The 18,467-nt window shown below is 36.1% G+C and overlaps 2 protein-coding genes across 5 annotated transcripts; one reads left to right on the forward strand and one right to left on the reverse strand.

Annotated features, from left to right (window-relative positions):
• Positions 1-428: 428 nt before the first annotated feature.
• Positions 429-8,197, forward strand: LOC131146517 (phosphoenolpyruvate carboxylase 2). 4 transcript variants are annotated; one of them, XM_058096166.1, is made up of 11 exons: positions 429-644; positions 912-1,151; positions 1,773-2,164; positions 2,373-2,457; positions 4,202-4,424; positions 4,630-4,733; positions 4,879-4,966; positions 5,316-5,470; positions 6,008-7,006; positions 7,116-7,502; positions 7,602-8,197. In XM_058096166.1, the coding sequence occupies exons 2-11, from the start codon at positions 984-986 to the stop codon at positions 7,896-7,898; spliced, it is 2,898 nt and encodes a 965-aa protein (XP_057952149.1). In that variant the 5' UTR covers positions 429-644; positions 912-983; the 3' UTR covers positions 7,899-8,197. The 4 variants fall into 4 exon arrangements, with proteins under 4 accessions (XP_057952149.1, XP_057952136.1, XP_057952143.1 ...); XM_058096153.1 differs by having other exon boundaries at positions 450-644; positions 958-1,151; XM_058096160.1 differs by having other exon boundaries at positions 452-644; positions 955-1,151.
• Positions 8,198-8,733: 536 nt separating this feature from the next.
• LOC131146536 (protein AGENET DOMAIN (AGD)-CONTAINING P1) lies at positions 8,734-10,299 on the reverse strand. Its single transcript, XM_058096182.1, has 2 exons — positions 9,754-10,299; positions 8,734-8,910 (listed from the first exon to the last, which is right to left on the reverse strand). The coding sequence occupies exons 1-2, from the start codon at positions 10,159-10,161 to the stop codon at positions 8,905-8,907; spliced, it is 414 nt and encodes a 137-aa protein (XP_057952165.1). The 5' UTR covers positions 10,162-10,299; the 3' UTR covers positions 8,734-8,904.
• Positions 10,300-18,467: the final 8,168 nt, after the last annotated feature.

Genomic DNA, 18,467 nt, shown 5'->3' on the forward strand with positions numbered 1-18,467 from the left:
AAAATAAATATTTATATTAAAGGTGGAATCGCTTTAGGAAATTTAATACTGATGAGAATGACTCTCTCCTCATGGTAACGAAAGATTGTTTTAGCAAAAACGATAAGTGCAAGTAATTATATATATATATTTTTTTTTAGAAGGATATAATAAGTATGAGATTAAAGTCCCATTACTCTTCTAAAGAAAACAAAGGGAACTAAGATAATTAAATAGTTTTTAAAGGGTAGACTAGAAAATTTAAAACCCAATAAAGAAGAGTAATTTGGGGGGGAAAGGTGAATGAGACTTTCACTCTCCGTGCAATTAAACGAAACTCAAGGAAAAAGCATATTTGACGGCATATTCGGTTTCCGTCCCACGGACGCTGTGGAAAAAAAAAGTGTTGAGCTTTGAATTACGAGTTTGATTCCTTTAAAATTAACACTAGTCCCGCCGTGGAGTGTGAAGCAGCTTGCGGGATTTGACAATAAAGTTAACACTGAGAAAAAGTTTGATCTTGTTTTCCTCTCTCCTCACTCTCTCGTGTCTATATAAAGCCATTCACTCCATCTTTCGGGATCTCACACCTCTCTCTCTCTCTCTCTCTCTGCTTGTGGCCCCATCTTCTGGTTCTTCTGGAAATCTCACTTTCCTTGAACAAGGTACCATTTTCTATGATTCAGCTTGGGTATTCTCTTCTGGGTCTGATTAAAGGAGAAATCTTGTTGATTTTTTTTTTTTCAATTTTCTGTTTTTAATGCATGTAATATCGGTACCCACGAACTGCATTCTTTCTTTCTAAGTGGGCTTAGCTGTTAATTTGTTTTTTTTTTTTTTTTTAAATTATTACTCGGTTTCTATTTTTCTGGGTATCAATCAAAACTCGCGGTCGATGATTGTGAGCTGTGATTTTTGTGGCGCTTTTCTAGGGATTTGACCGAACTGAAAAGTTCGTTGTTTCTTGGGAAATAGCAGGGCTTGAGGGGGAGTGAGATAAAAAAATGGCGAATCGTAATGTAGAGAAGCTGGCGTCGATCGATGCGCAATTGAGGCTTCTTGTACCTGGGAAAGTCTCCGAGGATGACAAGTTGGTGGAGTACGATGCACTGCTCTTGGATCGCTTCCTCGATATCCTCCAGGATTTACACGGCGAAGATCTCAAGGAAACGGTATGCATGTTTCTGTCCAATGTGTTTGATTCTTAGTTTTAAGTTCTCATATGCTTACAGAGGAGTTTCTGTTCTTTTGTTCTCTTGTTCAATGCCCGCGCTGTCCACCCATGAATCTGCTATTTAAAAGACCTAATTTATAATTTGATGTAAAATTAATAGCCCAATGGGACTTGATACGAAATGTCGTGGATTTTTAAGGTTTTAGTGATAGGATTTCTGTTTGAAGACGAGATTGGAAAATTATGAAGACCCATTTGAGTTTATGTTGCATAAGATCATACGTCGTGGGTATTTTGATTGGTTCCTACTGATTTATGAGAAACCTACACTCTAAACTGCATGTTGTTCTGGAATATCTTCCCATTTATGTTTGCCTTTTGGTATCAGACAGCAATTTTGCGGCTCACTGGTGCTGTTTTGATTATTTTGATAAAAAAAAAAAAATCATGGATTCATGATAATGGTTTTTGCATTCTTTGTTGGACATGGAATGTGTATGGATGATTTTCAGTTTAAAAAAATGAATTATTATTGAATGAGGGAGATCCTTCTTTTTTAATTCCTCTAAAGATTCCTCGCAATTAACGAATGAACATATTATTTGTTATGCTTATGTAGGTTCAAGAGTGTTATGAGCTATCCGCAGAGTATGAAGGAAAGAATGATCCCCAAAAGTTAGAAGAGCTTGGAAGTATCTTAACAAATTTGGACGCAGGTGACTCTATTGTTATTGCTAAAGCATTCGCCCACATGCTTAGTTTGGCCAACTTGGCGGAGGAGGTTCAAATTGCTTTCAGACGCCGGATCAAATTGAAAAAGGGAGATTTTCATGATGAAAACTCCGCAACAACTGAATCAGACATTGAAGAAACTCTTAAGAGACTTGTGATGCAGCTAAAAAAGTCACCAGAAGAAATATTTGATGCTTTGAAGAATCAGACTGTAGATCTGGTTTTTACTGCTCATCCTACTCAATCAGTCCGCAGATCTTTGCTTCAGAAGCATGGAAGGTTTGTTATCCAATTTTTACTGTTGTGGTTTTTTCATCGATTTCTTCTGAAGCCATAACTGAGATAAGAGAGTCTACTTACACATTTGATTCTGTGAAGTCCTCTGGTTCAATTAATCTGGAAAATCTTGTCTGCTTTGGTTCATGCTATATTTTCAAATTTATTTTTCTGTTTTTACACCTTTTTTTTGAATAATTTTTCTGTTCAGGATTCGTAATTGTTTAGCCCAATTATATGCCAAAGACATAACTCCTGATGATAAGCAGGAACTTGATGAGGCTCTGCAGAGGGAGGTAAGCATTGTTTCTGGTTTCTCTGCTGTCAAAATTTGGAATTTTGTTTACTCTGCGCAAGTTGGCATTGTAAAAATACTAGGAACTCCTTGTACAATGCAGACTTCCATCTTTGTCTTTACATAAATCTTAGTTTTCAACTTTGTAGGGTTTAAGTTTCAATGCATTATAGAATATAAAGGCATGCCACTTTTTGAAATGGCTCACTATTATAAGATGAAGGGATTGGAGGACCCAGTTATGTCTCATGGTATTCGTAGAAATGCATCCATCAGGAGCTGTTATCTTCTTGCTTTTGAAGAAACTTCAAAAAAAGAAACTATTTTATTCCTCATGATTTAGAATTCGTACAGTAACATGATGTGACTTTGTTCATTTATCAACATTCACCATGAGCATAGGTTTTCAAGCGTGGGCTAAATGCATATAATGTTGCCCTTGGCCTCAGAAAGGATGAAAGAACACCCAGTGTAAAAGACTCCCACACCATTTGGGTGTCTAGGGAGCTTTTGTGACTTGAACCTTTGATCTCAAGTTTAGATCATAGAGACGAGGGTAAAAAAAGGAAGGAAAAATATCTATTATGCAATATACATAATCATCTTCTGATTGTGAGTGGTAGATGATGAATGACTGAACATATCGTCTGTTTTAAATTTCTTGTTAAATTTCTTCTGGCTCTTTGATATGCACTAGCTGGACCAAGTTTGTCTATGACAATCCCAAACAAACACAGCTTTTTTTGGACGTAAAAATTAAACTAGTCCAGCCCTGCGAGCCTGTTCATCTTTCCTTTGCCTGATATATAACTAGCTAGGCCATTCATGTTGGGTGGATTGTTGGGTCCATTGCAACACCTGATTGTAATTTGCTAGCATCTTGTCATCTATTACCCTTTTGATGATTCTGAATGGTCTATATGTGAGATATCGTATGCGTTTCTCCATAAAGTTAGTTGTATGCCTTTCATCCTTTTTGCTGCACTAACGATGCACCTTGAATATAGAAGTTACCCAAGTTAGCTGTTACCCAACTATGGAAAGATGACCCTTTGATCATTTACAAAAGAATCCATAACAACAAATTCATGGACATATAGTGCAGGACAATGGAACTTTACAAATCTGGAAATCATAGTCAAGTACAGTTTTTAATTGGTTTCTTGGCTGAAAACAGGTTTTAGTTTGCTGCAAAAGGCTGGCTAACATAGAGTCGTTTAGGTACTTAGATATTTTATGGTTGGAATTTAGCAATATAAAGTAGAAACTTAGAGCACAAGAATTTTTCAGATAATAAACATCAATTATAAAAACTAAAATCTTGGGCAAAAAAGTAATGAGCATTTAATTGTGCATTTTTGCCTTTTACCATATTAGTTGCTTGCCTTCTTGTGAAAAAAAACGTTAGTTAGTTTTACCATAGTTTGTCATTGCATTTTTTTTTTTTTGAAACAATTGTGTCTGAAGCTCTCGCCTGATCTACTGAGAGAATGGGCCCGTGGCCTGCTCCCCTATTCTTCTCTATTTAAATACTAAGGTATTATCTAAAATGGAAAGCCGAAGCTCCCAATACTCGAATCTTGGCATTTTATCCAGGAGAGCCTTGAGTTTACCACTTGAGCCACACTGGGGGGCTAGTTTGTCATTGTAGTTTGTGGTTTGTTTTATCTTGAAACATGATGTTTTTCCTGTAAAAGTAACAGCTTGTTTAGACATCACTTGATATATTTTTTTTGGTCCTGCAGATTCAAGCTGCATTCCGTACGGATGAGATCCGTAGGTCTCAGCCAACTCCACAGGATGAAATGAGAGCAGGAATGAGCTACTTTCATGAAACAATCTGGAAAGGTGTTCCTAAATTTCTGCGCCGTGTTGACACTGCTTTGAAGAATATAGGAATAGATGAGCGTGTTCCTTATAATGCTCCTCTTATCCAATTCTCTTCTTGGATGGGTGGTGATCGTGATGGTATGATCCTTTATGAAGACTACTGTTTAATATTATACCAAAATCCAACTAAGTTCTACTTTTTTTTCTTGAAAAAGGAGCACCTGCCTTTATTTTTTACTTCACAAAATTATTGTATTGGAATGGTGGTATGTCTTGAATACATTGCATGTACGCCACTTAGGTGGCTCCTCTCAATCTCTCTCACCAATGGCATGCAATGTAGGCAATCCAAGGGTAACTCCTGAAGTCACAAGGGATGTTTGCTTATTGGCCAGAATGATGGCTGTTAACTTGTACTATTCCCAGATAGAGGACCTCATGTTTGAGGTATTAAACAACTAACACTTTTAAATGCTTCCTGTCATTTTTTTTTCCCTAAACTGAGAGGCTATTCCTCATGTGTTCTTCATGGCCTATGCCCTTGTTAAAGTTGTGCTGATATCCTTGTGTCCTTTGTTGACTTATTTGGCAGTTGTCTATGTGGCGTTGCACTGATGAACTTCGGGTTCGTGCAGTAGAACTCCACAGATCCTCAAGGAAAGATGCAAAACACTATATAGGTAATTAGCCATATGGAATGGGTCCTTCTATCCTACTTGCTTTTAATTGGGTCCTTTATTTTTCCTATGAAGAATATATTGAAAAACCAAGTCTTTTGGCTGTTGTCCACTGGCCTTGAAGTGCTCAGTGTGTTCTTACATCCAAGGGAAAACCTATTTTGTGAGTTCTGTTATTACTTATGAGTTTTGAATAAAAATGCAACTCCACATCGAAATCATTGGGAAGGAAGCTGTTTATATGCAAAATTCAGTGACCTAGTGCCCATAAGAAGAAAAGGTCACTTAGATATAGTGGTTTAGTTATGCAGCAAGAATTTTGATCCCTTGGTCCCCTCTTTTTTTGATGCAGAGTTCTGGAAACAAGTTCCTCCAAATGAACCCTATCGTGTTATTCTTGCCGATGTAAGGGATAAACTGTATCACACACGTGAGCGTACTCGTCAGTTATTAGCCCACGAGGTCTCCGACATTCCTGAGGAGGCAACGTACACAAATGTTGAGCAGGTATTTGTTTTCCTTTCAACTTTTACCTGTACTCTTTTTTCATATAAAAGTAAGTTTATAAGCTAATTGTTGACCTTGTCTACAGCTCACCTTGCCAACATGTTTTTCCGGTTTTTTTCTTTTTCGCAGCATCACTTGAGTTGACAAATATTTTTATATATTTGGATTAGCTAGCAGGAACTTTTTTCTATTTTGATTTATATGGACTATAGCCTTCTCTGCTGTTGGATGACTATCATCAAAACCAGTAGGGAGAACATGACAAATAGCTAATTAGACAAATCTGCAGGATCCCATTTTTGTGTGTTTATTTATATTAATGAGAGCAATAAGGTTGCTCCTTTGTGACTGATTGGTCACGGTTTTGAATCCAAGGAAACAGACTCTATGCATAAAAGCAGGGGTAAAGCTGTGTATGATGCCACAACCCTCCCCCCTACACTTGCAAAGCATGGAGCCTTGGCCCGGGGATGCCCCTTTGTTGAATACCTTCTTTTATCTTGATTATATGCTTATCATGTTCTAAATTGTGTGTAGTTCTTGGAACCACTTGAACTCTGTTACCGATCTCTCTGTGCTTGTGGTGACCGGCCAATTGCTGATGGAAGCTTTCTTGATTTTTTGAGGCAAGTTTCCACCTTCGGACTCACACTGGTGAGACTTGATATTAGACAAGAGTCAGATCGGCACACTGATGTCATAGATGCCATTACCAAACACTTGGAAATTGGTTCCTACCGAGAGTGGTCAGAAGAACGGCGGCAGGAATGGCTTTTAGCTGAGCTTCGTGGGAAGCGCCCACTTTTTGGCCCTGATCTTCCAAAAACTGAAGAAATAGCTGATGTTTTGGACACATTCCATGTCCTAGCAGAACTCCCAGCAGATAGCTTTGGAGCTTACATCATCTCGATGGCCACTGCGCCATCTGATGTACTTGCAGTTGAGCTTTTGCAACGTGAATGCCATGTGAAGCAGCCATTGAGAGTTGTTCCGCTCTTTGAGAAACTAGCTGATTTAGAGGCTGCACCTGCTGCTGTTTCACGTCTATTCTCTATAGATTGGTACAAAGACAGAATTAATGGGAAGCAAGAAGTCATGATTGGATACTCAGATTCTGGGAAAGATGCCGGGCGACTCTCAGCAGCCTGGCAGTTGTATAAGGCTCAAGAGGAGCTTATTAAAGTTGCTAAGCAATATGGTGTGAAGCTAACTATGTTCCATGGTCGAGGTGGGACTGTTGGAAGAGGAGGTGGTCCCACCCATCTTGCTATCTTGTCTCAACCGCCAGATACAATTCATGGGTCACTACGTGTTACTGTTCAAGGTGAAGTTATAGAGCAATCTTTTGGAGAGGAGCACTTGTGTTTTAGAACTCTCCAGCGTTTTACTGCTGCGACCCTTGAGCATGGAATGCATCCTCCAGTCTCTCCAAAACCGGAGTGGCGTGCGCTTATGGATGAGATGGCCATTGTTGCTACTAAAGAATATCGTTCCATTGTTTTTCAAGAACCCCGATTTGTTGAGTACTTCCGCCTTGTAAGTACTCTGAATATCTCACATGCATTGGATCATTCTTTTTACTCTCCCTCTAGACCAACATTTGGTGATTTTAAATTCTTGACAATCCTATTATTAATGATTTCAGGCTACACCGGAGTTGGAGTATGGCCGGATGAACATTGGGAGTCGTCCATCGAAGCGAAAGCCAAGTGGAGGTATTGAATCGCTCCGTGCAATTCCATGGATTTTTGCCTGGACACAAACTAGGTTCCATCTCCCCGTCTGGCTTGGTTTTGGGGCAGCATTCAAACATGTCATTGAGAAGGACGTCAGGAATCTACATATGTTACAGGAGATGTACAATAAGTGGCCTTTCTTTAGGGTTACTCTTGATTTGGTTGAGATGGTGTTTGCCAAGGGTGACCCCGGCATTGCCGCTTTGTATGACAAACTACTTGTTTCAGAAGACCTGTGGTCATTCGGACAGCGTTTGAGGACCAATTTTGAAGAAACTAAGAGCCTTCTCCTTCAGGTTAGATTATTGCGACATGTTTGTCCAATTTGTTTGGTCTTCTTTGCACTCTAGAAATCATAGAATTGATTTTTTTTTCCTCTCTTTTTAAATTAATAGATTGCTGGGCATAAGAATCTTCTCGAAGGGGATCCCTATCTGAGGCAGAGGCTTTGCCTGCGAGATTCCTACATCACAACCCTGAATGTGTGCCAGGCCTACATGCTGAAACGGATCCGTGACCCCAACTACCATGTCACAGTGAGGCCACACATCTCCAAGGAGATCATGGAGTCGAGCAAGCCTGCTGATGAATTGGTGAAGTTGAACCCAACCAGTGAATATGCTCCTGGCTTGGAGGACACCCTCATCTTAACCATGAAGGGCATCGCTGCTGGAATGCAGAACACCGGTTGAACTTTACTTATTCCTTGTTTTGTTTCTTCTCTTTCCCTTCTTTTTCGGAAGAGTGGATCTTTTTTCCCAGAAGAATTCAGGAAGTGTTCTCCTCGAAAAGCATATAAATTACGTGCCAGAAGCCAAGGGATGTTTATTTATTTATCCCTAAGTGAAAGTTTGGATAATCTTGTAACTGGAACCTTTAATTCTATAGCTGTTTATCAGATACCATGCATCGATACTAATAGAAACCATCATTGTTGGAGATGGAATGGATAGGCTATAATCAATAAAATAAAATCTATTATTTATGTTTCTATACAATGTTACGCCATGGGCCCATGCCCCCCCCCCCCCCCCCCCCTCTCTCTCTCTCTCTGAAATTATGTGATTATCAAAGCCACAAGCTTGAACAAAGAAGTTGAGAAACAGGGCCTGGGGCGTGACTGTGAGTAGGCTTACATTTGTCCTATTCAATTGGTCACCATAGTTGCATGATAGCTCACCCAACCCGATGGCTGGTAAGAGGCTGGCTCCCTCTCTTCCTTCTCTTAGTGTTGTAGATCATGCCAAGTTCAGATAATGGTCAACTTCCAGTGGTCCGTAAGCCAAATATCTTGCAACAGACCTCACATTTTTTTAACACATTGCAGATATTTTCACCTGTGCTTGAGAGTTTAGAATAACAAATTAAAATACAGTTTAATTATGTCTAAATTTAAAACCTGAATTTCAAACTATCAAAGCCAACCTCACAAAAAAATGAAAAAATATTTATAATATACATTTAACTTAGCCATCTTTTTGGCTTCACCTAAGCAAAAAGTTCTTTTTTCGGAAGCTCATACTGAAGTTGCTACAAGGGGAAATAGCCTATCTTTTATTTGATATTGGAATTTGAGATTTACAACAAAAACATCTCAAACTTTAACCACTGAAACATTTCTTAGCAGAAAACAAAAATGGTAGGCGATCAATCTTTCACTGCAAGGATTATGGCATATCAATACTGCATACTGCTGCTCTAAACCTGCCAAAATCAGAACAGGGGAGTTGGATTCATATTAAAGGTGGTCTTTAATGGTGCTGGCACAATAATGAACAATATTTATGTTTTATGTACTGGGTAGCCAACCACAATTCACACAACATCCTGCTGGCACAAAAAAAATTATTTTAAAACAAAAAAATTGAACATTTTTATTATATATACATTTGTTATCAAACATAAAAATATAAGGAAACCTTTGGTTTGCAATATTTTTTTCCAAAAATTCTATGCTTGCTTTTTATGTGGCACACCTTGTGAAAATAAAAAAAATTTCATGAAACATGACCATCCTATTATTTAATTAAATAAAATAATATCATCACTGTATTATAAAAAATAAAAAATAAAAAATTGCCCTAAATTGTTTTGTTAATTGATTATTATGTGTTAAAATATTTTATATTCCTAATTGTTGAAAACTTTTTAATATAAATTTGATGTATTGACAAATATAATTAATTTTTAAAACCTTTTTTTATAATCCAAATATTCTACTAAAAATAAGAGACTTTTGAAAATATAATTTTATAAAAATATAAGAATATTTTTTTATGTCGCACCCTAACATTAATAGAAAATAAAGAATATTCATGGGCAGTTTCTTATTATTTTTAGCAATATTTCATTCTGGATTGGATTTTCAAGGAGCCCCAGATATTTTATTTTTGATGTTAAATTGTTATTTACTAATTTGATTTGAGCGATTGAACATTAATGCCCATAGTATAGATTCTGAAATATCATTCCACGAAATTCCGCCCCAAAGAGAAATTTTCACACACAGAAAGATGTAGACAAGAAAGAAATTTAAAGAACTCGAACCTTGGTCTGGGAAGGAACCCATCGCCCGTTCTCCCATTCCTGATGAAGCCTCAGCCTGGAAATTGGGTAAGCAATCTCGTCGCCGGAGCTGTCGAAATACACCGAGTACGTCGAAAAATCTCTGCCCGTGACCCTTCCGACCCACCACCCATCGTTGTCGAAGGCATCCACCTTGTCCAGAACGTCGAAACCCATCACCGGAATCTGGGGCGGCAAAGGCCTCACGTCGGCGGCGTCAACCACTTCCCTCAGCGGTTGCCCTGCTTCCCCGTCCGAAAGCAGAGTAAGGTACTCCACCGTCAACTTCTTCTTGCCCACCCTCCTCATAACCTTGGCCACGAAGTAAGACCCCAAAAAGCCATCTTCTTTCCCACAAACCTCGACATATTTGCCCGCAGAAATCTCCATGATCGATCTCCTACCTGCCTCTCGGAACGATCAACTAATATTTTGTGAGTTCTCGATACAGATAACAAGCGAAGAACAGGGGAAATCCAGCTTTCTTATAGCTTTGGGAGTCGCGAGTGGCCTGCAAGCGTCACAAATAAAATTATCATCATATTTATTGAAGTAATATGAAATATCTTTAATATTAAATATAATAATATTATCATAATTTACAATAATAATATCATGTTTCATTTATAATTATGATAAATTATATATATTAACTAATACATGATAGAGTAATGAATATATAAAGGAGTTTTAGGGCTGGTCCTATCTCAACTTAGAAACTTTATGTTAAAATTTCCATTAAATTAAGATTAGAAAGTTTATGTTAAGATTTCCATCAAATTGAGATAGAGCATAAGGAAGTAATTGTGAAATAGAAATACAGTTTAAGGATATATGCTTGAAGGCTATGGATCGAGGTATGATATTCTTTTAACGTTTTGTTGTGTAAAATTATAAGTTTTGAAAGTCCTTAAAATTACGACTTATAAATCATATTTATCTGTGTCTAAACTTGCATGTGGTATCAGAGACAAAATTGTAGAAACTCATGATTTTTTATTATGATTAAAGGTTCATGTTCCGTTAATTTTAGTTCGTGAATCAAGGTACAGTGACCTTATGTTTTCTAAGGTATAACGATGTAAGTGTGGTACGACTTGGTTAATAAAGTCTGACGGTGCAAAACGTTTGTTGTGATAGTAAATATATATATAAGTATATATTAATGTTATTATGTGATTGAATGACTATAATGATTTTATAATTATTTAAGTAAAAGAAATGTTATTTCTAAAGGTATAAATTTATTCCTTTTGTGACGCATAAGACGAATGGGCTACGAGTTATGTAAAATCAATAGAATATATAATGTTAATGCATGCTAACGTGAATCTGCTAGCATTCTTCCAGCATGTTTATGTTACAATATTTTAACATTGTGATGTTATAAAGTGTTTTGATTTCAATCACCAAAGTGATTAAATCATTAAGTAAAGTTCTCATATGTTTGATACTAGAATGATATTAAAAATTATTATAAGACATCAAGAATCACCCAAAGATCGATTAATTGTTCTTATAATATAAAAATAATGATTTGGTAATATTATTATGTATTATTCTTTTGTCTGTTTATCCAAAGATAATAGATACTTATAATGAGTGCATATAGATGTTACCAAAGTATTTAATTAACATCATTTTAAAGTTCTTTATATTAGCGTTTCTCCCAAAGGAAAATATTAATATATTTATGTTTGTAATCTTATAAATGTTTCATTCCAAGCATTAAGTATGTTTAATTTTGGCAGTAGTTGTGTTTGGATTGTTACACTCGCATGCTTCATCTGTTCCAATGTTTAATGGATTGAATTTTGATGATTGGAGTGAACAAGTTCAATTTCACCTCGGTGTATTGAATCTTGATTTGATACTTTTAAATGATCAGTCTGCTGCTATTATTTATTCTAGTAATGCTGAAGAAATAACCTATTATAATAATTGGGAAAGATTAAACAGATTAAGTTTGATATTTATGCGAATGAGTGTTGCAAATAACATCAAGACAGTTATTCCCAAAACTGAAAGTCTCAAAGAGTTTTTAAAGTTTGTGGGAGAGCATTCCTAAACAACATACAAGTCTCTTACTGGGACATTAATGGGTACGTTAATCACCATGAAGTTTGATGGTTTACGTACTATGCATGAGCATGTTATTGAAATGACAAATATTGCAGCAAAACTTAAGATTTTGGGAATTGATGTGAATGAAAATTTCCTTATTCAGTTCATTTTAAACTCATTATACTGAGTATGGAGTTTTTCAAATGAACTATAACAACATGAAAGATAAATAGAATGTATATGAGTTGCACAGTATGCTAGTTCAAGAGGAAACACGATTTAACAATAAAGGAATTCATTCTATTCATCATGTGAACAATCAAGGAGCTAAAAAGAAAGTAAAGAAGCATGAAAAGGGGAAAGGATCTTTAAAGGATAATGAATCCTCTTCCCATATCCAGAGGAAGGTATCAAGTAAGGACAAGTATCGTTTCTGTGGGAAACCTGAACATTATTAGAAGTACTGCTTGAAACGGAAAGCTTGATTCGAAAAGAAGGGTAAGCCTAGTGCTTATGTATGTTTCAAATAAAATTTAGCTAAAGTTCCTTATAATACTTAGTGGATTGATTCTAGATGTACAACTTATGTTTCTAATATGATGCGGGGATTTCTTACAATCCGGAACACAAACCCAAATGAGAAGTTTATCTTCACAGGGAACAGAATAAAAGTGTTAGTTGAAGTTGTCGGGACTTATCCTTTAATCCTTGACACTAGTTATTATTTGGATTTATACGAGACTTTTTATGTTTCTAGTATTTCTAGGAATTTAGTTTCATTATCTACATTGGGTGTTTCTCGATACACTGTTAATTTTAATAAAGGATATTTCAGTTTATTTAAGGATACCAGTATGGTTGGTTATGGTATGCTTTGTTATGTTGAAACACTTTTAACCTCGCATCATAGTATTGGCACTAAACGAAGTTTAGTGAATGAACGATCTGCTTACTTGTGGCCTAAACGGTTAGGTCATATTTCCAAAGAAAGACTAGAAAGATTAGTAAAGAATGAAATACGTCCACATTTGGATTTCACTGACCTTGACATTTGTGTAGATTGTATTAAAGGAAAGCAGACAAGACACACAAAGAAAGGAGCCACAAGGAACACTTAACTTTTAGAAATTATGCACACTGATATATGTGGACCCTTTGATGTAAATACCTTCACTAATGATAGATATTTCATCACCTTTATCGATGATTTTTCACGTTATGGATATGTCTACTTGCTACATGATAAATCTCAAGTAGTAAATGCTTTGGAAATTTATGTAAATGAAGTTGAAAGGCAATTAGATAGAAAGGTGAAAATTGTTAGATCTGATAGAGGTGGTGAATATTATGGAAGGTATAACAAAACTGGAAAACTTCCTGGTCCATTTGCTAAATTCTTTGGAAAACATGGTATTTGTGCTCAATACACAATGACAGGTACACCAGAACAGAATGGTGTATCAGAAAGGCGTAATAGGACTCTGATGGATATGGTTAGAAACATGATGAGTAGAAAGTCTTTACCCATTTCATTGTGGATGTATGCTTTAAAAACTGGCATGTATGTATTAAACCATGTTCCTAGTAAGACAGTTCCAAAAACATCATTTGAGCTTTGGATTGGCAGGAAACTGAGTTTACGATACCTGCATGTTTGGGGTTTTTAGGGAGAAATTAAAGTTTATAATCCACAAGAAAAGAAGCTGGATGCAAGAACAATCAATGGTAATTTCATTGGTTATCCAGAAAAATTGAAAGGGTATATATTTTATTGTCCTAATCATGCCACCAGAATAGTTGAAACTGGAAATGCTAGGTTTATTGAGAATGATGAAACTAGTGGGAGTATGGTTCAACTAAATGTGGAAATTAAGGAAATTACAACTCCTACTACTCAAGGTGAACATATTATAGAAAAACCACAAGAGGTTGCGTTAAGATTGTAACGACCTGAAAATTTTTGACTATTTAAAATAATAAGAAAGATAATAAAAGGAAAAAGGGGAAATAGGAGAAAAGGGAAAAGAGATTGGAAAAGAAAATAAGCAGGAGCTTATCGACCGGCTGGATTTTCTCGTCGACGAGCAGTCTTCAAAGCCTCGTGTTCGAGTATGCATGTCTCGTCAACGAGGGTTTACGGAGAAAGGGTTTTGAATACCTGAATTTCATCGACGAGATTCTGGTCTCGTCCCTGAGTGGTGTACTTGCACTCGTCGACGAAGCCTCGTGGCAAGTTGCCTATAAATAGGGAGAAATCAGTTTTTCAGTGAGAATTTCATTTTTCCTTCTATTTCGCTCTCTACCTACAACTCCTCTGCCTTCTCTCTTCGATTCCGAGCCGGATTTAACTCGGTTTGATGATAGGAAGCTATTACGAGACTCCTGGGAAGATTCTCTACAATATAGGCAGAGCGGATTTTCGATTTGAGAAGTTTGGGAAATATCCCAAAACCAGGAAAGTGAAATAATTTAAGTTATTATTATTATTTTGAGGTATTTGGAGCCTAGGAAGTATTATATGAGTATTTTTCTGAGATTTGAGGAATTTGAAATTTTTGGAATCCAGGGTCTCGTTTTGTTAATATTAGGCCGAATTTTGAGGAGCAGGTAAAGAGAAATATTTTATAATAGCTTTTTAATAATTTTAAACGACTAATTTCGGGTATAATTTCTACATATTAGGTATAATTTTTCTGAAATATGCTGGTATTGAAAATACTGATTTTGTATATATATTATATTAGGGAAAATCGTGTGGTTAAAACCATTCTTATTAATTAAATGATTGTGAGCATTATGGAATGATGAATCATTGAGATTGCGGATAATGTTTGGCTGCGATTTCTTCCTGGTTGAATATGCTGGATTGGTTGTGGATATTGATGTTGTGAATACTGTAGTAGAACTGTGGATTTGTTGAATGATTGGTTGTTGTTGACTTGTGTTGTGGTTCATGTAAATAACGATATAGTGTTGGCAGTGGTATGAGGAGGTTGTTATATTGTACCTGGTATAACAGTCATATAACATTGGCAGTGGTATGAGGAGGTCGTCATATGAGAGTTTATATTAGGAGTAGTTAAGCGCTTAAATTGCATAATTAGGTGTTTTAATTCATGCATTACGAATTATATTTTTAATTAAATTCCTAATTAATCTAAGTTTTATTGAGTAAATTAAGAATTTTTAGTATTTTTTATGGCAGGGCAATTATTGGAAGCTAAAAACCAACGGTACTTCGTAATCTATGCGTAACTCTCTCATCTGACCTCTGATTCCGATGATTCAAGTTGCTGTAAAAATATAAGAAAACGCTCCATAATTTTCATGTTTCACGTTTTGAGAAATACTAGCTGCATCAAGGTTGAAATCGGACGTGAAGTTACCATACGCTGTTTTATAGACTATTTCAGCATTACTTCGTAATTTGGGCGTAATTTTCTCATTCGAGCTCCAATCGAGATGATTCAAAATTCTGAGAAAAGTTGAGGGAGAGCCCTATAACTTTCAGGTCTTGATGTGACCTGTCATGCAAGTGTGTACTGGAGGGCTTTTCAAAATGCAAATTGGGGTGTGCTGGCTGTGTTTTTTAAATGGTGAGGCGCTGGGAGAGTGAGGCTGGAGGGCAAGAAAGGAAAGAAAAAGAAAAGTAAAGAAAAGAAAGCTTTTCAATAGGATTTTTAGGGAGCTTTTTTGGGGAGGAGGGGGCAGCGCCGCACAGGAGAACTGTGGGCAGCAAGGAGCAGCAGGGGATTCTTCAACTCACGACTACTCTCTCTCTCTCTCTCTCTCTCTCTCTCTCTCTATTTTAGATTTTACATTTATTCGAATTGTTTTTATTGTTAAGATCTTAGTTAATTTTTATTTAAAGTTAGTGTTGGAGTTAAATATTTATTTAAGTCAATTAATGCGTTGGTTTTTTTCATTGTTGAAACATTTTGTATTAGATTAATGCTTGTTTAAGTTCTCTTCTCTCTCTCTTAAATTTAAGCACTAGTTTGGATTATTTAAATTGTTAAGTTCAGTATTTCTTTAAAGTAATTGTTGAATTTAAATTCTTCTTGGGTTATTTACATCATTAAATTCAATTTGTCTTTTTTATTTATTTTGAAGTTATTGTAGGAATTAATATTTGTTGAGTATTTTTGTTATTGAGTTTGTCTTACCTTTATTTAAAGTTAATGTTGAAACTAAATATTTGTTTAAGTCTCTCCTTCATTCTCTCTCCTTCCTTTGTGATTGTTTAGTTGTTTTGTTTTAGTTAATGTCATGTTAAATGTCTTGGAGCTTTAATTACTCTAAATCTAGTTATCCTTATTTAAGAGTTGTTTGAGTTTATCTATTGTTAGGTATAGTTTATTTATTTAGTTAAGCTTTACTTATTGTTTAGTTTAGCTATTTTTTTATTTAGTTGAAATGTTGCATGATCCTTATATTTCACATCATTGTGCTGAGTGGGTGCTTAATCTTAAGTCATTGTTGAGGTTTAATTTTAGTTTATCTTTGTTTAATTAGTGAGTTGTTTGGTTGCTTTATGCGTGTTAAATTTTTAGTTTAGGTTTTGCGTCATTTCAATTCCATCACAAACTTTCAAAAATCCAAAGATTTCAAATCTAGCCCTGTTCAGTAAAATTTGTTTTCTTATTTTCTTTACCTATTTCGTGCTAGTTTAGAACTAATCTGCATTCCCCGTGGAGACGATCTGGCCTATTTGGGCTAATTATTACACGACGTAGCTCCTATACTTGGGATAGCTTCCGAGCTGCTTATTTTTCGAGTGAGTCAAGGAGGTAAACATTGACAGTGGTGTGAGGAGGTTGTTTACCTATTTACCATGAACGGAGTGTTTATTTTGTAACCTGTGTGACTTGATTAGTCCTGTGTGGACATGTATGTTGTCATTGACAGTCTTGTGTGGACATGTATGTAGTAATTGACAGTCCTGTGTGGACGTGTATGATGTGCGTGTTAGAAGTCCGGTGTGGACAATTACATATTGTATGAATGTTGACCCTATGTGGATATGGTTGAAGACTGTATGTTTATCCTGTGTGGATTGATTGTGATATGCATATATGTGTGGGATTCTGTGAAACGAATATTGTTGGCTACGTGTGACTTTAATGAATTAAGTATTTAGGGTAAAGTAGATTACTCCACCCGAGGGCTTGCTAAGAAAGGCGAGTACTCTGGAAATTATTTGTGGATACCAGAGTAGAGGGAAGCCACTTGTATGGGCAGGAGACCTTCCCTATTCTCGGTGACTTTACCTGAATACATAACCCGAGAGCTTATTGAGAAAAGTGAGTGCCCTGGTGTTAGCATTATAGTAGAGGAAATCTACTTGTATGGGTGGGTAGACTTCCCTATTATTAGGAATTATCAATAAAAATATTTATGTATGTGGGCATGTGATTGGACGATAGAGAAATTTACCATGGTGTGATTATGAACATGTTACCTGGGCTACTATTGGATTATAATCGGGTTGTATGGTTATTTTAATTATATATTAAATACTTCAGCCACATAATATTATAAACTATTTCTTCCTTACTGAGAGGTGTCTCACCTCGTCGTTGATTAAATCTTTTTAGGTTATCCAGGTGATTGAGCTTAGGTAACTCCAGGACGGGGTAGTTTTGTGATTGGTTATTAGAATGACTTTGTATTAAATTTTATGTTTAACATATTTTAAATTCTGGTTGTAAAATGAGGAATGAGTTTGTAATTATTATGGATTTGCGTGTATAAATATAGAACTTTGGTATATTTTGTTGAGGTTATTTAATTATTTCCGCTGCGTGAATGGTATTAAAGACGCGTGTTGGTCTCATAATGTTCCGAGCCCCATGTGGGGGGTCTAGGGTGTTACAAAGACGATCTTAAAGAGAAAAGAGATCTGCTATCTTAGATGATTATGTGGTTTATCTTCAAGAGTCATATTTCGACAGGAATTGAAGATGATCCAGTTTCGTTTTATAGGTCATTAGTTGTGATAATTCTGATAAATGGATGGATGCCATGAAAGATGAGTTAAAGTCTATGGAACAAAATGAAGTCTGGGATCTTGTAAAATTGCCAGAAGGTTGCAAGAGAGTTGGATGTAAATGGGTTTTTAAAACCAAATGCGACTCTTGTGGTAATCTTGAACGTTACAAGGCCATACTTGTTGCTACAGGCTTTACTCAGAAAGATGGTATTGATTATAAAGAGACCTTTTCACTTGTCTCTAATAAAGATTCTTTGTAATGACCTGACCCTTTACAAAGACCCAGGTGTCACTCACTCATACAAAATACCTGTACCTGTTCATGATACATAGACAACCCGCCCTAAACAGGGACCTACGGGTGTAAATCATACATAATAGTAATGTAAATGTCGCGGAAAAACATAAACATCAATTGGGATTTCTATCAGTCTTATACCATAGTGTACTAATACATCCACACAATTTACATAAATTCGGACTTAGAATAAATCTTGTTATTACCACCCTCTAAAAAGGAACTTCATTGAAGTTTAATACAAGATTCAAATGCTTACGTAAGCTAAACCTAAAATCCGATCTTCCCAGTCCCTTTAGCTACTAGGACCGACGTACTGATGGACCTTAAAACAAGGGTTGT

Source organism: Malania oleifera, chromosome 1, assembly GCF_029873635.1.
Source record: "Malania oleifera isolate guangnan ecotype guangnan chromosome 1, ASM2987363v1, whole genome shotgun sequence".
In the NCBI taxonomy this organism is placed as follows: domain Eukaryota; kingdom Viridiplantae; phylum Streptophyta; class Magnoliopsida; order Santalales; family Ximeniaceae; genus Malania; species Malania oleifera.